This window comes from Phaethon aethereus (genome assembly GCF_964289735.1).
Source record: "Phaethon aethereus genome assembly, chromosome: 4".
Lineage (NCBI taxonomy): Eukaryota > Metazoa > Chordata > Aves > Phaethontiformes > Phaethontidae > Phaethon > Phaethon aethereus.
In genome coordinates, this window is record NC_138578.1 from 26,609,387 (window position 1) to 26,632,844 (window position 23,458).

The following is a 23,458-nucleotide window of genomic DNA, read 5'->3' on the forward strand; positions in this document are numbered from 1 at the left end:
TCTACCCCACCCCAACCCCTCTCTCCGACAGATGACAGTCGGCACTAGCTCAGGAAAAGCCGTTCTAGCCCTCAGCAGGCGGCTCGCAGCCCCGCACCCGCCGTACTTCCGCAGAAGGCCGCTTTCCACCGCCTCCTGCCGCCTCCTCCTCCCCCGCCTGCCCGGGCGGGACCCTCTCTCAGGGCCGTTGGGGCGGGGCGCGCGGCGCCAGCGTGCCCCTCCCGGCCGGGCGGGGGCGGCGCCCGCGGGGACGATGGCGGCGGCGGCGGCGGGCCGGGCCGGGCCGGCGGGGAGCCGCGGGAGCGGGCAGGCGGCGGGGGCTTAGCGGGCGCCCGGCGGGGCGCCGCTCGGCATGGCCCGCGCCCTGCTGCCGCCGCTGCTACCGCTGCTACCGCTGCTGCTGGCCTGCGCCTGGCTGGGCCCGCGGCCGGCGCGGTGCCAGGAAGCGCCGCAGACCCCCGACTGGCGGATGACGCTGAAGACCATCCGCAACGGGGTGCACAAGATCGACGTGTACCTCAACGCGGCCCTCGACCTCCTGGGCGGCGAGGACGGCCTCTGCCAGTACAAGTGCAGCGACGGTGAGGCGGGCGGGGGGGAGCTGACCGAGACCCCGCCGGTCCGCGGCGACCCTTGTCCTCCCACCGGCCGGCTCGCTTCAGGCGGCCCGGCCCGGTCAGACCGACCGGGCCTGGGAGGGAGGGAGAGCGGGCGGGCGGCTGGGTGGGCGACAGCGCTGCCGCTGCTCCCAGGCGCCGCTGCCCCGGAGCCTCGGTGCCCTCCTGGAGGCGGCTGCCGCGGAGGGGTGCCAGGCTTTCCGCTTACCCCCTGCTTGCCAGGTTGGATTTTTTGCTAAGTCAGGAGATGAGTCTGGTGGCGGCACCCTGACCGGCTCGGGGGCCGGGACACCGCGGCTTTTCCTCTCTCTACCAGAATATGCAGGTTTTTTCTTCCCCACTACTTCTGATGGGGGCCTCGGTTTGTTTCCGATACGGAAACAAGGTGAAGGGTCATTTTTCAAATAAACTCCACAACCGTCCTTAACCTGGGCTGCAGAGTTCCCCATCGTGCTGCACTAGTCCGTGTTGAGTGAGACGTGACTGTAGCAGTCTCTGCTAATTTAAATTTTGTGTTACAGTTGTAGAAATAAAAGACGACATTTAATTTCAGTTAATTTTAAAGGCTAAGCTAAAAAAATCAGAGCGTGCTGTTGCTTGCACATAAAGCATGGAAGTATTAATGATCTTACTCTATAGTACTTTGTTCTTTAGCGTAATCCTACATACTGCATGCTTAACTGGCACATCAATTTTAGTAACTCAAGCTCTTGTTTTCTTTAACTTGGGAAGCTAACATTAACACTTGCTTAGGTGTCTTGTCCCCCTTTCTAAAAAAAATGCTTAGTACCCCTAAATTGTAATTCAGTAAGGATTGTTGATATTCAGGTGCCTGAGTATCAATTTAAGTTAAAAATATGATACTGTCTTAAGCCCAATAAATGCCTGTGGTGAGTTCTGACAGTACTAAAATTTTGTGAGGGGAAAAAAAATGTATTTGAGACATGATAAATTGCCTTTTTCAGGATCAAAGCCCTTCCCTCGCTACGGATATAAACCTTCACCACCAAATGGTTGCGGATCCCCTCTGTTTGGAGTTCAGGTAAATATTTGCATTTTGGGGCGTGTCTTTCATACATCAAGTTTCCTTGATGTGGGTGTTTTTTTCCCTCCCCCAGATGAGACAGTATCCATGTATAGTGTCCCTGCTCCAGCACATGCTTTGGTAAAAAAACCTGGAAAATGTCAGTTGTTAGTGAACATCGCATAAACATTTTCATCATTGACATATTATAGGCATAAAACAGAATGATGATGATTAATTTCCAATTTTTTAACCAAGTTTTGTTCTCACCGTCTTGAAAGCGTTGAATAACCCCAACTGTAGCCCTGTGAGAGCGGAGGGTTTGGCTCTGACTCTTGCTGTCCTTACTGATGCTAATCCATATTCCTTAATGTGAGAAAGAAAATATGGGTTAGCTTGTGTACTGGGTTGGGCTGGGATGGAGTTAACTTTATTCATAGCAGGCTGCATGGCACTATCTTCGGGCTTTTTGACTAAAACTGTTGATTTGGCTATTGCTGAACAGTGATTACACAGCTTTGGGACTTTCTCTTTTTTTCCCCACTCTGCTCATCTGCCACCCCAGAGCATAGGCTGGGGCTGGGTGAGAGCTTGGGAGGGGACACAGCTGGAGGAGCTGACCTGAATTGGCCAGAGGGATGTTCCATGCTGTGTAAGAGTCGTGCTCAGCAATAAAAACGGGAGTAGTGGAAGAAGGGAGCAGTGGTGCTGGTGTGTGGTTTTTTTGGCTTCCAGGGGGGCTGTTGCTCAGAGACTGTCTGGGGATCTATCTGCTCATTGGGATGCGGTGAATGATTGCTTTTGCACTGCTTATTTTGGGGTGTTTTTTCCCCCCTCTTTCATTCGCCTATTAAACGGTCTTTATCTTGACCCACAAGTTTTCTTGCTGTTGCTCTTCCTATTCTTTCCTCCATTCTGTGGAGCGGGGTGAGCAAGCAAGTCTGTGGGTGCTTGGGTGCTGGCCAGGGTGAAACCACCACAGCTTATTGGAGGTGAACAGCAAAATACAGAGTGACAACTGGATTGCTTACATTAGTTTTTAATTTCTAACTGTTGTAGTCTGTTCATTGGCTGTATCTTAACTGGAATACCAATGGAGTGTGTGTATGGGGGGCATTTTCTTCACAGTTTGACATCGGTATCCCTTCGATGACAAAGTGCTGCAATCACCACGACAGATGCTATGACACTTGTGGCAATAAAAAAAATGATTGTGATGAGCAGTTTCAATCCTGCCTCTCCAAAATTTGCAGAGATGTCCAGAAAACACTTGGAATCTCAGAGAGTGTCCAGGGTAAGTGTGAAAAAGCCTTCCCTCCCCCAGTTTTAAGCAACCTTATTTGGCAAAGAATCTCTGTGCAGCACAGTAATGGCACATTTTCATAAGCTGATATTGTTGCTGAAAAATGCCTTGTTCTGTCCCTCTGTGGTGCAGCCCAGATACAGCAGAGCAATGACACAGCATAGGAAAACGATCAGGGTTAAAACCAACCCTGAGGGGAAAAATTAATGCTTCTCATTTAGGAGTATGAATATGGGAATACAGCTTGATCAAAATGCATGTATAATTCTTTTCATTTACTGTAGTATAGCGGAATATTCACTGTTCTGCTGGGTGACTTCTAAATGTCTACTGTGAGTGATTGCAAACGCTGAATTGTTTCCTTTTATGAAGTAAGATATTAGAATAATACATTGTAATAGTGGAAGTAGTTAATACTGTCCCGTAGTGAATAAACTTTAGTTTTTTCAGTTACAGTCCATATGATACTCCTTCTGGTTGTTGGCCTGCATCAGATCAATACATGACATAACCACTCTTTTTAACTTGGACAATATCACTTTTACAGTAAGTAGTCCCACTAAGAGCAGACAGTTTTTAGAACAAGCCTGTGTTTGAATTTCTCAAACTCATTTAAGTGCATAAAGTCATCATGTTAGTGTTTAGTGTTAGAACTGGGAAACACTTGCTCAATTCTGTTGAGCTGCTGTTAAAGAGAGCAACCTCTGCATAAACTGGGATGCAAAAAGTGAGCGAGTAAAACAGCTCTTTCATTTTTCCAAGGCTAAGTGATGTTTCTAACACTGATAACATTCCACATGCAATGAATTTTCTTGTTCCTTTTGGTTGGCATATGAAAAGTCTTTACTCACAACTTAAACGATTCTGTATTGGTTCAGTCTTTCACTTGACAGTCTATTTGCTATGCCCAGGGAAGATTGCTTCTTTCTTAAAATCATTCTCAGTTTTCCAGAGTAATTTCTGTTAGTTTCATATCCCATTCAAAGAGTACTTTTAACTGAACTCCTCTTTGCTTGCAGCTTGTGAATCAACTGTTCAGCTGTTATTTGATGCGGTTATACATTTAGGATGTAAACCATACCTGGATAGCCAGAGGGCTGCATGTATGTGTCGTTACGAGGATAAGACAGATCTCTGAAAGAAGATACTGAGATCTCATGGTGTAGAATAAAGTCAAAGACTCAGCTGGAATGAAGCAAGTGTTTGGTTACAAAGCGTTATGCTTTTCAGACAGTAATATATTAAACAGTGACATGAATACACTGGTTTGAAAGTCTCTATGATATTCTTCCTAATGTAAAAAAGAAACAAGTCTTCCTTCTCTTCCCCTTTATGCCAGAAGCTTGGAAACTGAAATTAGTTTCCTTTGCTGTATGTATGCTCAGGGTATGCTATCATAAAATACTAGTGCCGTTTTAAAGAAAACCCCCTAATGGGGAAGTCAGAGATGAGAAGAGTTATATTGAATTCTCAGATGATTTTTAATATAGGTCAAATTTTAGGTTTACTAGCAGTTCTTTATGATGTATGCTGCCTTGTGGGGTTTTTTTTCAAAAAACAAACAGAAAGCCCCAAGCCCTTAGCAAGGGTATACATCTGCACTACCTATTTCGTCCTGATTCTATATCAACCTTACTTCTGCAGCACTTTTCAGATCAAATATGTTGATCTTTTTAAGGCCTGACCACTAAAATGAGCAGTTTGCAACCTAAGGCTACACTTCTGATTTGGCAAAATGGTGGAATGTAGTTGCTATGTTATTTTAAAAATGAATCAAATGTTTATTTTTCAAATAAAACACTTTGTGTTGTATATTATATGCATAGAAAGGATATATTGTTCAAAGAAGTTGATTTATATTTGTCTTGTGGCACAACTTGGTTACTGTATTCATCTTGGCTTTCATTTAGTCCATTCTGATGAAAAGTAAAAGAAAGGTCCACAGATAGGGTCAGTATGCCCAACAACCCTTTTTATTTAAAATGCCCTTTGTGAGGCTGACAGATATTTGAGCCTGTATTTCTGTCCTCTGTTCCCACGACCTCTGTGAGGCTGAGAAACATCTGAGCCTTACTTATGTCATCTGTTCCCTCTCTGACTAGCTATAAATCACCTGATGTCTGAATTATTTGGGCTTTGTTCCCTGTACTGATCTTTTATTGCTTATCTCCAGCTGTCAGACCTTAGTTAACTTTTGCGTTAGGTCCTCTGTCAAAGACTTTGACTTGCTCTGCTGGTGCCCTGATTCTGCTGCCTTAGAAATCCACAGGAGGAGAGAACTGAAAAGTAAAATACTGCATCTGTGAAGAGGGAGTGGAAACCATGCCAAAAGCCTAAAATTTAGCAGACTCGCGGACTATAATGTGATTTCTCCTCTGGAAGTACTTTTATGTGGTTTCTTTCTTTACCTGTTGTTTGTGGTATTTTTGTTTTGTTTTTCACTAGAGCTTACTGTACATGATACTGAATGTAAGTGCCTCATAGAATAAAGTTCTTTGGCCATGATTTGTGGTTTCTTTTCAAGTTTGTGGATACAAAGTAGCACTGCAAGAGAAATATTACTGTAGAGTTTTACAAAACCGTGTTTGAAGAACTTGTGGTTCCTCTACATTAGGTGAAATTCATTTTCTGTTATAGAATTGAAATTACTTTGGATTACCCTGGAATTCCAGGGTTGGAAACCTAAAAGTCTTTTATCACTAAAGCAGGGAATGGTAATGGTTTTGCTTGTTTAAAATAAAACAAGTATGTCAACTATATGAGGTTTAATAAGGCCAAGTGCCAGATCCTGCACTTGGGTCACAACAACCCCTTGCAACGCTACAGGCTTGGGGAGGAGTAGCTGGAGAGCTGCCTGGCAGAAAAAGACCTGGGGGTGCTGGCTAACAGCTGGCTGAACATGAGCCGGCAGTGTGCCCAGGGGGCCAAGGCGGCCAACAGTGTCCTGGCCTGTATCAGAAATAGTGTGGCCAGCAGGACTAGCAAAGTGATTGTGCTCCTGTACTCAGCCCTGGTGAGGCCGCACCTCGAATCCTGTGTTCAGTTTTGGGCTCCTCACTGCAAGAAGGACGTTGAGGTGCTGGAGCGTGTCCAGAGAAAGGCAGCAAAGCTGATGAGGGGTCTGGAGCACAAGTCTTATGAGGAGCGGCTGAGGGAACTGGGGTTGTTCAGCCTCGAGAAGAGGAGGCTGAGGGCAGACCTCATCACTCTCTACAGCTACCTGAAAGGGGGTTGTGGCGACGAGGGTGTTGGTCTCTTCTCCCAAGTAACTAGTGATAGGATGAGAGGAAATGGCCTCAAGTTGCACCAGGGGAGGTTTAGACTAGATATTAGGAAAACTTTCTTCACCGAGAGAGTGGTCAAACGTTGGAACAGGCTGCCCAGGGAGGTGGTGGAGTCACCATCACTGGAAGTGTTCAAAAAACGTGTGGACGTAGCACTTCAGGATGTGGTTTAGGGGGCATGGTGGTGTTGGGTTAACGGCTGGACTTGATGATCTTGAAGGTCTTTTCCAACCGTAATGATTCTGTGATTCTATGAAGTACTGCAATGAGTCCAAAACACTCTATTTCAACTAGATGGCTCTTGAGTTGTTTAGAATCAAGCTTAAACTAGATGCTTAAATGCACACAGAAAACTTTCCCTGTTGGAAAGAGCTGTGTATTGTTTCCTTCTGTAGTGACCTGTAATTATACCATGAAAGCCTTACAGAGTTTCCTTCAAACCATTTATAACACTACAAAGAGCTTTAACGCTGCTAGACAGCACAACACAACTGACAGGCTGATAGTTCTGCTTGCAAACCAGAGGAAGCATCTGACTTCTTCCAGGGAGTCTTTACTTTGCGTAAGCTTTTCCTGTAGCAGAATGCTTGATTACAGATACCTGCAAACGATACAAAATAAAATGCATTTCACAAGCCACAGCCCCAAAATGAAGGCTAGCTATCACCTCCAGGATTAATCATACCATTTAAAATCTTAAATATTTTTATGCATATGTAAAAGAATATAATAATATATATAGCAGCTCTTGGCGTTTGACTTATTATTGCATGCTTCTATATAGTCAGCAATACTCTTTAAATATTGCAGTGAATTTTATTTTTTTTTAAGGTTAAAATCTTAAGATTCCCTCAGGCTGTTCTGGACGATCTGAGTAACAGCACTCTGCCCACAAACTCCCTTCTTCGAACTGCAGTTATGATAGATCCACAGTGCTTTTTCCAAAAATACCCAGTTATGGTGGAGCTACTGCAACAATCTGAAACGGTTTCCAAACACATACATGCGTGTATAACAAAAACTTTCCTATGTCAAAATAAGCTGGAAATGCACACCTGACAAACGCTACCTTAGGCTTCACACATGCGATCGAGTTACTGGTGCCTCATCTGACCACCGTGGCTGGCTGAGTATGCTCTTAGCCTCCAGCAAAACAAAGTAGAAACGTGTTGGATTGTCTTACTAGGATCTAAGCTAACTGTTCGACTGAGGGAGGTGGCTGATTGATAGGAGTTCAAACTCTGCTGAACAGAAAGCTGTTACAGAGTCCTAGATTTAGGTTCTACGGCCACTACTTCACACAGGATTCTTGCAGCCAGTGGGCTTAGGGGCAGCTCTAGTGTGAGCTGAGAGATCTGGGATTTGCAGTTTGCAAAACATCAATCATCTGCTGGATAAGAGTCTAAATGCTTCGTAGTGGAAGATGCTAAACTCTTATAACAGTATCATGTTCTAACTAGAGTATATACAAAGACAATTCAAACAACAGTTTTATCTTGATCTAGCTGCCTGCTGGCAGTCTGAAGATAACAAGTCCAAACAAGGGGAAAACAAACAAAGGTAATTAGGAATACCCATAGCTCCTTTACCCAAAAGGGAGACACCTTGCATAAAAGATTTAGTCATGCAAGAAGCTGGTGTAAAAACAGGCCAAAAAGAGTGGGTAAAAATAACTAAAATCCCACTCTAAATCTGCCTCCTTTTGTACTTGTAGCAGCAATCTCTAAAAGCATATTTACACCCGAGTTTATCCTAGAGCCTACCTAGAAATAGGCCGATAGGAGATTCAGATCCATCCACGGTACAAACCTGCAAAGCTCTTATACAGAGGGATGTTTTTTGCCATTGGCTTTGGTATAGAAACTTGTTTCTTATGTTCTCAATCAGTGAACAGTAAGTGCCACCAAAATGAAACGGCTGGGAATATCGTCCACTGTTAAGATGCCTTGGCACTCTCTTCAATACCTTGGTGCTCTCCTCGCTGTTCTAAGATCATCAGAAAGAACTGAGGCAAGAATGGAGCAAAGCTGCAAAATCATCTACATCCAAGCTATGTGGGTGCCCGGCTGAAAATGCATTTTGAGAAACGGTAGTTTTGCAGCAAAGGCAACAGCACGTGCCTTTAGGGGGACTTCTAGTGCAGTTTTGAGAAATCTCTGTTTATTAAACACGGCAGCCTCTCCTCATGTTGCAGGATGATGCCTTTGTACACGACAGTTCAGTAATGGCTGCATGATCGCTAAAGCACACGTCACAGGAGCACAGGTAAGCCATGACAAACTTAAAGAGCGATACGAGATGCTTTAACTCATCACCCTTCAATCTTCCCGGCCGAGTTTGGACCCGCGGCAGCCGGCCCTTGCCGCCTCCCGAGCAGGGGGCTGCCGCACCGAGCCGCCGGCATTACGGACGTACCGACATACACGCTGCTGCTGCCGGGGCCTGCCGCCCCGGCCCCCGCGGCCCCGCACCACTCCCCCGCTCTCCCGCCCCGTTTCTTACCGGAGGAAAGGGCGAGAAACGCCCTGCCCCCGAGGGGGTGCCTGGGCCGGGCCGAGGAGGCGGGCCGGCCCCGGGAAGGCGAGGCGCGCACGGCGCGGAGCCAGGGTACCTCTGTCCGCGGTCATGTCGGGCGCGGAGCGGCGGCGGCCGGCAGGTAGGTGGGCGGCGGGGGAGGGCGGGGGGCAACCGAGGGGGAGGCGGCCGGTAATGGCGTCCGCCCCTGCGGTTGTTCGGCGCCTGCCGGAGCCAAGGGCGCGGCTTCGCCTCGGGTGCGGCGCCGTGAACGGGCTCGGCAGCCCGCAGGCCGCCCCCGGGCCCTGGCGAGGCGTTTCGATGCGGCCTGCGGGCAGGCGGGTGCCGATCGCGCGCCGCCGCGGAGGAGCGGGCGGGGGGTGTCTTTGCTAGGAGCTGTGGGGAGAGGGGCCTTCCCGAAGCGGCAGAGAGGGGGCCACGCCGGGAGGAGCGCCGCTCGTGGGGAGCGTGGCCTTGGCTTCTTTTGGGAGAAGGCAGGGCGGCGGCGGGGAGGAGGAGGACGGCGCGGCGGCGGCAGCCGACGCGGAAGTAGAGTTGCGCCTAAACCCCATCGCACCCCACGGACGGGAAAGTCCCCCCGCTGCGGGAAGGGAAAGGGCGGGGGTTAACGACGGGGAGCCCGACCGCCGGCCCCCGCCGCCCCGGGTTTGCCCGGCTGGGGAGGTGCGAGAGCGGGGGAAGGGGGCTGCTTTGTCGAGAGAGAAGGAGCTGGGGCGGGCAACCGGGGCTGGGGCTCGGGCTCGGGAGGGACGGTGAGGCGTTACAGAAGGACCAGAGAAGAGAGGAGCCGCGAAACTGTATGGCTTTGGTTCCCGAAGATGCCGTTAGGCTTACGGGGACTTTTTTTTGGTGCCTTTTGGTTACTGGTATTTTCTAAATGCCATGTCCTTTGGGCCAAATGGTAGACCTAACTGAGATTAAAACGTGTCCGGGGAAGATGCTGTTAGATCCCAGTGTCATCCAGTGCATACCTGGATTCCTTTGAAACAACCCATCTTCACGAGGTTTAACGCAAGTAAGTAGTCCCATTGAGAGCAATCGGGTTTTAGAACAAGCCTGTCTAAAACAAGCAGAAAGCTTCTCATAAATCTAAATAATTTAAGTAGTGTTTACTGGAATTAAGCTGCAACATGACAGTGGCCTTAAAAAGCTTAAGACTGGGGACTGACTAAACGTTAAAAGAACAGGAAAACCATCTTTTCCTAGTTTCCTTTGGCCCAGGAATTCTGTTCTTCCTGTGTCAACATGACAGCATTCTGTCTAAAAGTTTAAAGGGCTATAACATTTTTAAGGTCCGTTGGTTTTTGGTTTTGTTTTTTTTTTTTTTAAGTTGAGGTAAAAGCATCAGCCAGGCCTGAGGTACACAAGCAAAAATACAGTGTAAATTTAAACATACAGATGCACTCTTAAAGATTTCTGGCTTCCTGTTACCACCAGAGTCACAGGCACAGGCGTTGTTGCTATGTTACATCTACACTCATTTTTCAGCATTTCTGTGATTAGTCTGACCTACATGTTATGTTTCAAGCAAACTGAAAAACCTTTTTTTGGTCCATTTAGGTTACTAGTGATAGCTGTAAGACTCAAAGGATGATCGCTATTTGCCAGTGGGAAGTTGACATGTAAACAGTAACACCTAGAAACCTGTGACCTCCTTTGAGCCACTCTCTCCTGTGCTAACATAATGTTCAACATAAAAGCTTCTAAAGCCAAGTCTAGATTTCTGCAAGTTTATTCTAATGTCTTTATGAACTTTTCTCCTATATCAATACATAGCTATGTTTGTTTTGCAAGAGGCTTTAATCAGATGTGAAAAACAGATGTGAAAATGTACTATCACATCTACCAACTAGTTTATAAAATATATGTATGCCTGACCTGTCTTCTCTTATAATTGCAGGCCATGTCCAGCTGGATAGCAGACCTACATTAACCACCACAGGTACAGTATAGTATATAGTTTTCATAAGGTTGTAGGTAGTCTCCACCAGTAGTAGCAGGAACTGTGATTTTATAGCCCACTGAGATGTTTAAGCAAAAGGAATAAATATTTTGGCTTAACATTCTGCAAGTCTTTAGTTCTGTATGCTCACAAGATGTGCATGTTCCCTGTTGTTACCACAATGTTACCTTTGTGTGCTTTCTGTTACTGGAGTGCTTATGTCTATATAGTTTAGCAGAAGAAAAGGTATAAATCTTGCATCCTCTCAGTTGTCATTAACTGTACATTCTGTTACGCTACCTACTATGACTCATATGCTGTATCCAACCTCAAAGAGAATGCTCAGCTTTGCATTAGCAGCATTACTGAAACAAAAGATACACCAGTGTATGTCTAGATTACATAAAATTATAACCATTGAGTTAGAGACTCTGTTTAAATAAATACAGCCAGCTAGTTAGTTATATAAAATCATGATCTCTGAATATGTCTATATAGATACAGGTACACAGACACATATAAAGTATGCATGTCTGACTCAGTCTGAATTTTAGGTTGTCAAGAACTTTAGGAACAGCCTCCAAAAGCTGTGGGTGCAAACGCTAACGAAGCTGTTTAACTGCATGCCTACTTACCTGGTGTGTGAATGAGCTTTTGGTTCACAGTAACAGCTAAACTTTAAGGCTGGATGCACAAATTCAAATTGTTTCTTTTTATTGAATGATTTTGTGGCTAAATCACTTTTTGATCTCTCTAACAGATGGAAATCAGAACATCACAGAAGTAGATGCACTTGATATAAGGTAAAGTTCTGATGGCAATGACGGAGAGATGGCCCATGGCACTGAGGTCAGTGCATAGTTTTCTGATTTTTGTTAAGAATGTGACTGGGTTATTCAACCCAACTCCGCCCACTTACAGAACACATTTCTAGTTTTACCTACACCAGATGTAGAACCACCCTTCTTATTATGAAGGCCGCTTAGGAGTGGACTCCTAACTGTGCACCACCACAGTTAGGCAATGTGCAGAAACTGTAGCAAAAATACCATCACAATCTAAGAAACAACTGGGCAGACTAAGTGATAGAGTGTAGCACTACGATCTGTTCCTCTAGAAGGAGGGAAGAGGAACCACGGGATAGTAATTCCATGAATTTTTTCCTACTCCACCTTGCAACATCATCTAGCCCTGGAAAAGGTAAACTACCTGCCTGATAACTTCCTTTGCCTCACCCACTCAGTGAATACAGCTGAGCAAAGGAAGAACTATTTGGGGAACCATCCTTTAATGGTCATTCACAGGATCCAGGGACCTAACTGTCCAAAATCCCTACTAGCCAAATCCTGAGGAAGATAAATTCCCAAAATCCGAATAAACTCTGGTACTGGTACAGGTGAAATTACAGGCAAATTACATTCATAATTACAGGGCTAGAGTTTATCATCTTTGCATTTTATCATGTTAAGTACTCAAATCGGGGGGAGTGTGATAAAGCACCCCACTTAACTTTTCTTATTGGTTGTCCAGCCAACATTGTGGAAATGCCCAAACTTAGAACAGTCATCCAGAATTCCTGTTCCCTGTTTGAGTTCTTATGCAGACGTTACAAAAAGATGCTTTATTAGGGAGCTGCTCATAATAAAGTGGAGAAGCAGAAACAGTTTATGGGTAACTTTGGTCATTTTGTAGTGAAACAAAAGCATTTTGCTGATGAAACTGCAATCTTTAAGTAACATCTGCAAGCAAATATTCTAAGCAACTTCCACCAGTTGCACCAGAACTGAACATTCCATAGCAGGGAAGAACCAGTAACATGCCAAACATGACAGCTCTAACCAGAGCTGGTCCTAGGGCAGCATGCCCTGGACTGTCATTCTGTACATCTATAGCACTGGCCTTGTCTATTGCCAGGCCTGTTGCTAGAAGCGTTTTGGTTTCTGTTCCCTGCACCGATACCTGGGTCTACAAATGCAGTACGACTGTCTGCTTTGTCTCTCTAAATACAACCATGCCAACGCTTGGAAACGACTTGTTGGGTCCCACTGTACAGTCCACAGCGTGCTATCACAGACTTCTATGTTGTGTTTTGCTCCTAAAACAATAAAATTGCTGAATGCTACTCCAAACACACAGGTGCTCCGTACATTTGTTGCCATGATAAAGTCCTCTACTTAGAAGCTGAGTGGGTCATTTGTTCTGTCCTTCAGCTTTAGGATTTTTTTTGGCTGGTTGCTAAAAACTTAGATGAACAGTTGTATTGTCACAACTTTTGTTTTGTTAGGCTAAATAATACGAATTTGTTCTCCTTTTGCAAGATACGCTATGCGTACCACCTCATCACCAGTTTATAGTCTATTGCTTATGATGCAGCACTTGATTTAGTTAGAAGAACTTGGAGCAAATCTCAGAGAGCTACAATTCCAATTAAGTAAATATGGACTATCCAATTATGTTAAAATAATATTTAGCTAAACCCATAACATGGAGAATTGGAGCCAAGTCTAAAGTGTACTGCTATATACCTTACTGTGTTACTAATGAGACAGCCTCCTGACAACAGAAAATACAAATACATTGTAGAGAAACTGTTCAACCTACCTGACAGAGCCTAGTACGCACCTAATGCTTGTTTTTACTGAATTGCTTAATATGCCCAAGCTTTTCAAAAAGACCTAGTGATTTAGGTGCTTCCCAAAATATTGCACATTTTGAGGTCTTGCCTTCTGAAATTGGATCCTCAAAGTCTCTAGTCAATTAAAAAATCTCAGCTTGCAGGAATACAGGAAGGTAATTCAATTAGCCATTAACTCATGTATCAAGAATGTTTCCTGTCTCTGGCAACAGAAAAACACTTGATCCTGCAGTGCAATACAAAATGAACCATCAAAGAAGAGGAGTTGCGTTAATCTTCAATCACGAGCACTTTTTTTGGCATTTAAGGCTGCCAGACAGACGTGGGACACTTGCAGACAGAAACAATCTGAAACGCAGGTAAGAAACTTGGTTTCTCTATTCAAGCCTAAAAAGCTAAACTTCAGAGATCATGGTCAATAAATCTCATGTTTAAGTATAGAACAAAAGATTTTGCAGCCATGAGCACCTAAGCAACCTTGGCAAAGAAAGCCATAATAAAAAAGCTTCAATGCACATTCCTTCGAATCACAGAAATTGCTGGCACAAGCCCTATGATTTCAGTGTGTCCAGACCTCTCTAAGGACAAACTCTTTGAAGTAACTTTAGATATTACACCTGCACTTGACACCAAGTTTGAGGTGAAAATCAAGTTTAGTAGGTTTTTTCATAAATAATGCATAAACATGAATATTCATTCTCTCACAGGGAAAGCAACTGAGTTGGTAGCAACTGACATCTAATTTAAGCAAGATCTTTACTAATACTGATGTGTTTTAACAATAGTTTGACAGATCTTGGATTTGAAGTCAGACATTTTGATGATCTGAAAGCAGAAGATGTGCTGCAGAAAATTTATGAAGGTGGGAGACTATATATTGGTTATGTCTAACTATTTGTAGCAGAATTTCCAGAGGTATTCCACTCTCTGTTTATCTAATTTAAAATAATTTTTGTGCACAAGGGAGTTGTTTTAACTTACAGACTTAAGGGTTAGATTTCAGATTATTTTATTGTAATGTAAATGAAGCTTCTGGAGAGAACTAATGAAGTTGCCAAGAGCTGAAAGAAAGTACCTGCAACTGGGAGAAGTTAGTAACATTCTTCTTTTGACTTGTAGTGGCCCTTACCTTCAGCCATACTGAATCATTGCACCTTTAAATCTCTGCCATGTTACACTATCTGAAAATAGGGTTCATTTGAAAAAGGACTTATTGGAGATTAAATTATATGATACAAATATACAATGTTTTTTAAACCTGAAGATCACTGTTGAGTCATCTAAACACCACTTGACTATTTCAGCCTCTAAGGATGACCACAGCAATGCTGACTGCTTTCTTTGTGTGTTCCTGAGTCATGGTGAGAATGATCATGTTTATGCATATGATGCCCAAATCAAAATTGAGACAATCACAGACATGTTCAGAGGAGACAAGTGCCAGAGTCTGGTAGGAAAACCAAAGATATTTATCATTCAGGTAAGATGTCTGTTTCTGAATTCAGTGGATTAACACTTGACCTATGTCTTCTTGTAACACAGAAGTCAGTTTTCCTGATACAGTCTTTCCATGAGGGAAAGTTTTGTCGTCTTTAGGAAAAGAAGATACGGAAAACTGTTCCTTAAAGGCATTTAAGACAAGGATTCTTCTCTTTTTAAAAAAACCTTTATGTATACAAGTGTTAATATGATTCTAGGTGTATTTAATGAAGTAATTTTATGAAGAGCAACCCAAATTAAGCCCATGTTGGATTGACTCTCAGTGTATATTTAATGGCAGAGAAGACAGTATCATTTTTTTGAGAAAATTGTGTGCAGCCTCAGCTCAGTTCCTTCTGTTCATACCTCACAGCCCTAGGCTAGGCTGAAGAAGGCTATCAAACCTCCTTACCTTCACTGTTTCCTTCCAGCCATGTTCCTTTACTTGAACCTTCCAGAAGCTGGCTTTTGTGGGGTTTTTTAGTTGGTTGGTTTTGATGGTGGTGATGGGTTGTGTTTTTTGTGGGGGGGAGTGTTTTTTGGGGAGGTGTTTGTTTCTTTTTTGTCCATGACCAATACTTGCATCTCTATAGAATTTAAAGAGTCAATTTAATGATTTATTGTCTCAGAAATACTGCTTGTGCTATGGGATCAAATAAAGCCCATATGTAACCTCCAGTTTCACTCCTTCGTTCACAGGATAATGCAAGTTGGAAGGGACCTCAGGAGGTCTTTGGTCCAGCTTCCTCTTCAAAGCAGAGTCAGTTCTAGGGTCAAACCAGGTTACACAGGGCTTTATCCCATCTTTATCCAGATTACAATTAGCAAACTCAAATGAGAAACTGGCCTCAAGTTGCGCCAGGGGAGGTTTAGGTTGGATATTAGGAAAAATTTCTCTACTGAGAGAGTGGTCAAGCATTGGAACAGGCTGCCCAGGGAAGTGGTGGATTCACCATCACTGGAAGTGTTCAAAAAACGTGTGGACCTGGCACTTCAGGACATGGTTTAGGGGGCATGGTGGTGTCGGGTTGATGGTTGGACTTCATGATCTTGAAGGTCTTTTCCAACCTTAATGATTCTGTGATTCAGCAGATTGTAATTGTAGTAGTTCATAGAGCAATTCTAACAATTACCATTTTTCCAAATGAAAGCTTCCTTAGGCACAAGGCCGCTGCAAGAATCAGCACATTGTTAATTCATCAAGACTCATTCAGCTTTGATTTTTTTTTTAACCGGGTGCCACAGATGGAAAAATATTTACACATATTTCAATTCTGAAATTTGGCTCTGTATGTTAGGGAGTGTTTTGATTGTATATTTCTCAATGATTGTGATGAAAAGGTTGAGTGCTTTATGGATAAGGATGAGGGAGAAGGCCAACAAGGCAGATATCAAGCTGGGAGTCTGTTATAGACCACCTAACCAGGACAAAGAGACAGATGAAGCATTCTACAGGCATCTGGCAGAAGTCTCACAATCGCTGGCCCTTGTTCTTGTGGGGGACTTCAACTTACCAGATGCCTGCTGGAAAAATAACACAGCAGAGAAGAAACAGTCTAGGAGGTTCCTGGAGTGTGTGGAAGGCAACTTCCTGACACAGCTGGTGAGTGAGCCCACCAGGGGAGGTGCCTTGCTTGACCTGCTGTTTACAAACAGGGAAGGACTGGTGGGAGATGTGGTGGTCGGAGGCCGTCTTGGGCTTAGCAACCATGACATGATAGAATTATCAATTCTTAGTGAAGTAAGGAGGGGGGTCAGCAAAACGACCACCATGGACTTCCGGAGGGCAGACTTTGGCCTGTTCTGGGCACTGGTTGAGAGAGTCCCTTGGGAGACAGCCCTGAAGGACAAAGGGGACCAGGAAGGCTGGACAGTCTTCAAGAAGGAAATCTTAAAGGCGCAGGAGCAGACGGTCCCCATGTACCATAAGATGACCTGGTAGGGAAGATGACCGTCCTGGCTAACAGGGAGCATTTGCTGGGACTCAGGAAAAAAAAAAGGAGAGTTTATCACCTTTGGAAGAAGGAGCAGGCAACTAAAGAAGAGTACAAGGATCTCATTAGGTCAAGCAGAGAGGAAATTAGAAAGGCAAAAGCCCAACTCAATCTGGCCACAGTTGTAAGGGATAACGAAAAATGTTTCTACAAATATATTAACAACAAAAAGAGAGGCAAGGAGAATATCCATCCCTTACTGGATATGGGGGGTAAACGTTACCAAACATGAGGAAAACGCTGAGGTACTTAATGCCTTCTTTGCTTCAGTCTTTAATAGCCAGACCAGGTATCCTAAGGGTATTCAGCTCCCTGAGTTGGAAGACAGGGATGGAGAGCAGAATAAACCCGTAATCCAGGAGGAAGCAGTTAAGGACCTGCTAGGCCACCTGGACACTCACAAGTCTATGGTGCCAGATGGGATCCACCCAAGAGTACTGAGAGAGCTGGCAGAGGAGCTTGCCAAGCCACTCTCCATCATTTATCAGCAGTCCTGGTTAACAGGGGAGGTCCCAGATGACTGGAGGCTTGCCAGTGTGACACCCATATAGAAAAAGGGCTGGAAGGAGGATCCCGGGAACTACAGGCCTGTCAGCCTGACCTTGGTACTGGGGAAGATTATAGAGAGGTTCATCTTGAGAGTGCTCATGGGGCATGTGCAGGACAACGAAGGGATCAGGCCCAGCGAGCATGGGTTCATGAAAGGCAGGTCCTGCTTGACCAACCTGATCTCCTTCTATGACCAGGTGACCCGCCTAGTGGATGAGGGGAAGGCTGTGGATATTGTCTACCTGGACTTTTAGTAGAGCCTTTGACAGTGCCTCCCACAGAACTCTCCTGGAGAAACTGGTGGCTCATGGCTTAGACAGGTGTACTTTTCACTGGGTGAGGAACTGGCTGGATGCTGAGCCCAGAGAGTTGTGGTGAATGGAGTTAAATCCAGTTGGCAGCTGGTCACAAGTGGTGTTCCCCAGGGCTCGGTTCTGGGGCCGGTACTGTCTTTATTGATGACCTGCATGAGGGGATTGAGTGCACCCTCAGTAAGTTTGCAGATGACACCAAGTTGGGTGGGAGTGTTGATCTGCTTGAGGGCAGGAAGGCTCTGCAGAGGGATCTGGACAGGCTGGATTGATGGGCTGAGGTCAACTGTATGAGGTTTAACAAAGCTAAGTGCTGGGTCCTGCACTTGGGTCACAACAACCCCATGGCTAGACTTGGGGGTGCTGGTTGACAGCCGGCTGAACATGAGCCAGCAGTGTGCCCAGGTGGCCAATAAGGCCAACACCATCCTGGCCTGTATCAGAAATAGTGTGGCCAGTAGGAGTAGGGAAGTGATTGTGGCCCTGTACTCGGCACTGGTGAGGCCGCAGCTTGAATCCTGTGTTCAGTTTTGGGCCCCTCACTACAAGAAGGACGTTGAGTTGCTGGAGCGTGTCCAGAGAAGGGCAATGCAGCTGGTGAGGGTTCTGGAGCACAAGTCTTATGAGGAGTGGCTGAGGGAACTGGGGTTGTTCAGTCTGGAAGAGGCGGCTGAGGGGAAACCTTATTGCTCTCTACAATTACCTGACAGGGGGTTGTGGTGACGTGGGTGTTGGTCTCTTCTCCCAAGTAACTAGCAACAGAACGAGAGGAAATGGCCTCAAGTTTCACCAGGGGCGGTTTAGATTGGATATTAGGAAAAATTTCTTTACTGGAAAAGTGGTCAAGTATTGGAACAGGCTGCCCAGGGAGGTGGTGGAGTCACCATCACTGGAAGTGTTCAAAAGAACACGTAGACATGGCACTTCAGGACATGGCACAGTGGGCATGGTGGTGTTGGGTTGATGGCTGGACTTGATGATCTTAGAGGTCCTTTTCAACCTTAATGATTCTATGAACCATTTATAATGTATACTCAGAAAAAAGCAAATTAACTTCAGTTCATCAACTGAGTTCTTTTACAGCACAACTGGCATAGCATTTACCTTTGGAAATCAGAGGAAACAGCAAGGATGGAACTTCACTGTAAATGAAAGAAGATTTTCACATTCCTCTCTTTAGTGATGGTTCTTAAGTAATGCTCCTTACCTACTCTGTATCTTTTGAGTGTGTTCCTACCTTCTTATCCTCCACGTATAGCCCTTCTGCAACACTTGACAATACTGGGCTCACTTACTAGCTTCTTACAAGGGAAGAACTTCACTCTTCCTTCTCAGGGAGAGGCAAAAGAGACAAAAAGTCTCCATCTATGAAGATACACGAAAGCTGACTGGACATAGTCCTGAACAACCTGCTCTAGCTAACCCTGCTTGAGCCAGGGGGGTTGGACAAGGTGATCTCAAGAGGTAACTTCCAATCCCAGCGATTCTGTGATCATCTCAGAGCTTTCACTGGACTTTGTCACCATTATTTTAATTGATAGAGAAGTAAATCGGTCTTTATGAATCCAGATTCATGGTAATGTGGAACACCTAACTGAACAGAAGTCCCCTCTGGTTAGTGCCTGAAGTATAAGTATCGTATTAACATAGGTGACCTTAGCAGAAGTGAAAACGTAACAATATTTCTCACCAACAGGCATGTCGAGGTGATAAACATGATGCTCCAGTTATTGCTCAGGATTCAATAGATGGTAGCAATGAATCCATCATCAATGAGACTGAAGTGGATGCAGCTGGTGTCTATACCCTGCCTGCTGGTGCAGACTTTATCATGTGCTACTCTGTGGCACAAGGTAAGTTGTAATATTTTACATGTGATGTCCAGTATTTCACTGTAACAAGCTTGAACACTTCTTCATTTTACAGTCAAAATAATGAGTACAGTTCCAGGTCATCTGTTTTGCATGTCTGATAAGTGACATCTTGTCTCGGAAAGAGCCTCATATGTTAAGGAAAAAGTGAAAGTAAACTATCAAGGTTGCAGTTAATTTGCCAAGCAGAAACATTCTCATCAATCTTGCTGTTGAGCTGTCTGCTGACAGCAAGCATTCCCCTCTTTTCCAGGATTGTAGGATTCTGGTGGCTTATAAAAATTCCATGCCACTACGGCTGTCTTCTCCAGTCCTCCAGGTATCTTGTCCTCACTCCCATCTGCCTTCTTGTAATGTGCAGATACAACCCTGTAAGCTACCAGTCCCTGAACCATGCTCCTCTTGAGATCACTGTGAGTGATCTCAAAGCCATTTCCCCATCTACAATATCCAGTGAAATTACATAATTGTCAAAGTAAGATTTACACGCATTAGTAATCCCTAAACAGATGCAGCTAGCAAGCATTAACTCTCATAAATATTTTTTAAGTGGCATCACTACTTATATTTGGATGTAATTTTATGTTCCTGTTCTACAATAGGTTACTTTTCTCATCGTGAAACTGTAAATGGCTCCTGGTATATTCAAGATTTGTGTGAGGCACTGAGGAAGCACGGCTCTTCCTTGGAGTTCACAGAACTTCTTACTGTTGTTAACAGGAAAGTATCTCACCGCAAAGTGGATGTGTGCAGAGACATTAATGCTATTGGAAAAAAACAGATTCCTTGTTTTGCCTCAATGTTAACTAAAAAATTGTATTTTCATCCAAAATCTAAGTAGATTGTTACTTAACAATGACAACCATTAACTAATACTTCACTGTAATAGTGAAAAAACACACCATCTTAGTTCAGGAGACTAATATTCTACAAGATTGTCTGCAAAAACACTGGGCTCAAACGTTATAGTTTGTATATACAATAGTTTCTAAAATCTTAAACCAATTTTAAAGCTAGTTTTACAGCTCTGTTCATCTCAGGGAATTCGGGAAGTTGACTGGTGCAAAACTATTAAGAGGTGCTCAGATTTTATTGAAATCGGTACTCTAGATTACTTTTTTCTTAAAAGTTTTTTGCTTGGTTGCTGTCATACTATGGCATATTTTACTATTTTCAAAACATTTCAAATGTTACATTTGATTAGATTTTCTTGCTCCAAGAGTACAGTTTACAGGGAGTATGTTTGTAGGGCATCTTTTTAGATCTGTGGACAGTGGTATCCACCTTCCAATTTTTGTGGATTTATTGAGCTTTTTAGACTTTTTTTTTTTTTCTCTCAACACTAAAAAGGAAATTAATTCCTTGAATACAACTGTAGTATTAATATAGACAAAATGCTTCTTTTTGCCTGCATATCATTTACATTTGGGGCACAATTAAAGCATGCTGGTGCTTTGCATCCTCGTGAGAAAAGCAAGCAGTAGTGAAATGAGACCATGCTTGCTTAGCATGACTTGGGTAAGCTTGCCTTGTACATATTTCTAAAGCTAAAGCAAATCATTTCAAGGTTCCAGGCTCACTTACAACTAGCTGGACAGCTGTAGGCAGCTCTGCAAAATACAATATATGTAAACCTTCATACTTCAGGCTTTGGTGTTGGATCAGCCTCTTCCTCCCCTTGGCCCCAGGAGAGATCAGCCATACACTGTCATTGTGTACATAAAAGTGATAGTGCAGGTGTCACCACAGGATGTTTCACCATAGCATTGTTACTACTGCAGCATCAGTAATTTCAATGCTACTTACTAGAAGCGAATGTTTCTTTTATCATTTTTTTACCTTACTGGTACATGGGCGTAACTCTGGGGGACAATAGAGAACTCAAGCTGAGAAAAGTGTCTTAATCCACTTTCCTGGGTATAAAATAATTGATTTACTGCTCTGCTTTAGTTAAGTCTTACTATGGCTACTTTTAAGCTCTGTACACATCATGTATGTTTGAATGTTTTGAGAAATTCTTTCAATAAAATGCAACAGTGAAACATAAACAATATTGTAGTAAATGAGTTTGGTATATCTTACTTTTCCAGCAATATTTACTAAAAAAGCTTACTTGTGATACAAGTCTAACTTCCACCGATGTTGTTACACCAACAGAGTCAATGCATAGAGCTAGGGAAAAGGAAACAGTAATTTCAGGAAAAAAATCCTTAATACTAATGCAGAAGTTAATTATTCTACAAGCTACTGCTGTGCTATAGTAAATGGTACTAAAAAGACAGCCCTTGTTCTATAAAATGTCCCTGTCATTTTACCAGCAGGCAGAATGCCTCCGTTTCCCTAGTGAGATTTGACAAATCTTGAAGAACTTTGCTTCAGCAGCTTCTTTATAGGGTTTAAAAAAAAACAACAAAAAAAACAAACCCAAACTATCATGTGACCAAGTAATTTTTATAGATATTTATTGCAACTTTCAAAACTACAGTGGTCAAAAATACCCAGTTTCGATAGAGTAACTAAACGTTTGTATCAGCTTTGAAAGGGCAATTCTAATATATACAAAACCAAAGTCAGTCCTTGTCATTGATTTCCTGGATTGGAAGCCTCAGGTGCAGAGGTTGGCGCAGACGCCTCAGGGATTCTTCTGCCTGCCAGTGCAAGAAAGAGTGAGAGTTCATCCTTCTGCAGCCCTCCGTTTTCTCCTCCTCTGTCACACATCCAGTATTTTTCCTTTCTCAGAAGGCATTGGTCTTGCACAAGAAACCAAACCAATCAAATGGAGGACACTGAACATTTACAGACCTGCTCAGGTCATTCAGCCAGTCTCCAGAGAGAAGCATGTGCCCTGCCCTTCCACCCACTCACCCACACCCCAAAGTATTATTTTCCTGAAATTACAATTACAAAATTCATACTCACAGGCTACTGCAAAAACATTGAACTCTAGCCTGTCAAATGTGGCTCATGAAACGATACCCTGAACCACCGGTCTTGAGCTAAAATTAGGGGTAGTTTCAATTTTCTTTTACGAGACGTTGAACATACGGCTGGCAAGATGGGATGGGGGAGTAAGAACCGAGGAGTGAGAGATCTGCTACACTTTTTCACAAAGACCACAAAGTTTCTCCTAGGCACATTCACCACCTTTTCCATCCAGTCAGCCATATTCTGTAAATCTAAGCCTTTTACCTAAGGAATCGGATTAAGATGTCAAATGCTGAACTCCTCCCAAGGAAGGGAGGCGACTGTATTACCACAGCAGTGCAGCAAACATACCGTCTCCAAAAGCAATGCAGCTATTTTATTAAAATAGCCAAAAATGCAACACATTAGAATATGCAAAAAATGTGTAGGGCTGATAAACCAACTTACTTGTTTTAAATGAAAATCATTAAAGTGACCCTTTCTTATAATTTACTGAAATAGTTTATACATCAGTGGCAAACACTACATGGTTATTTGAAGAACTTAAACTGGCTGATACGCAACACATTGTTTTGAATGTAAGTAGCAAACCTTGAGGTCAATTTTCTGTTAGCTGAGAGTTTACTGAAAAAGTCTTAACCCAGAGGCTACTTCATTATTTAAGGCCTGTATTTAAATACCTCTGCTAGGTCTTCTTTGAGTTTGTTATATCGTTCCACATTAAAATGCTGTTTTTTGGATTTCCGATAGAAGTAGTGGAGGAACTGCCTGTCTTTAGCATCAGGGTAAAGGTAGTCCTGGTGAAGAAAGCAGGGCACATATTTGGGGTTAGCAAGAAAACTGGGTAGAGGTCAGAAGATTATCTGTACAAATGAATTTTCAATAAAAATTCAGCCTGTTTCAGGAAGATTTATCTAGTTCAACACAAACGCATGTTCTGTTAAGAGGCTACATATGAAGTTATGCCCTTCATAAGGGCCTTTTAGACA

The 23,458-nt window shown here is 43.8% G+C and overlaps 3 protein-coding genes across 4 annotated transcripts in view; 2 read left to right on the top strand and 1 right to left on the bottom strand.

The window, feature by feature from the left end:
• Positions 1-352: 352 nt before the first annotated feature.
• Positions 353-4,082, top strand: PLA2G12A (phospholipase A2 group XIIA; the record flags this gene model as incomplete). Its single annotated transcript, XM_081998833.1, has 4 exons — positions 353-581; positions 1,583-1,659; positions 2,770-2,935; positions 3,964-4,082. 4 exons carry the CDS (start codon positions 353-355, stop codon positions 4,080-4,082), a joined length of 591 nt encoding a protein of 196 aa, XP_081854959.1.
• Positions 4,083-8,853: 4,771 nt separating this feature from the next.
• On the top strand, positions 8,854-20,455 carry CASP6 (caspase 6; the record flags this gene model as incomplete). 2 transcript variants are annotated; one of them, XM_081999365.1, is made up of 8 exons in its annotated part: positions 8,854-8,884; positions 10,664-10,705; positions 11,466-11,508; positions 13,553-13,699; positions 14,126-14,202; positions 14,645-14,820; positions 19,370-19,526; positions 20,147-20,455. In XM_081999365.1, the coding sequence occupies 8 exons, from the start codon at positions 8,854-8,856 to the stop codon at positions 20,383-20,385; spliced, it is 912 nt and encodes a 303-aa protein (XP_081855491.1). In that variant the 3' UTR covers positions 20,386-20,455. The 2 variants fall into 2 exon arrangements, with proteins under 2 accessions (XP_081855491.1, XP_081855492.1); XM_081999366.1 differs by lacking the exon at positions 13,553-13,699.
• A 1,117-nt stretch (positions 20,456-21,572) lies between these two features.
• Positions 21,573-23,458, bottom strand: part of MCUB (mitochondrial calcium uniporter dominant negative subunit beta) — a 51,140-nt gene continuing 49,254 nt past the window's right edge. The window contains exons 7-8 of the mRNA XM_081999015.1: positions 23,150-23,266; positions 21,573-22,192 (exon numbers count right to left, since the gene is read on the bottom strand). Of these exons, the coding sequence (XP_081855141.1) occupies positions 22,115-22,192; positions 23,150-23,266 (195 nt within the window). The 3' untranslated portion in view covers positions 21,573-22,114. The remainder of the gene's footprint in view (positions 22,193-23,149; positions 23,267-23,458) is intronic.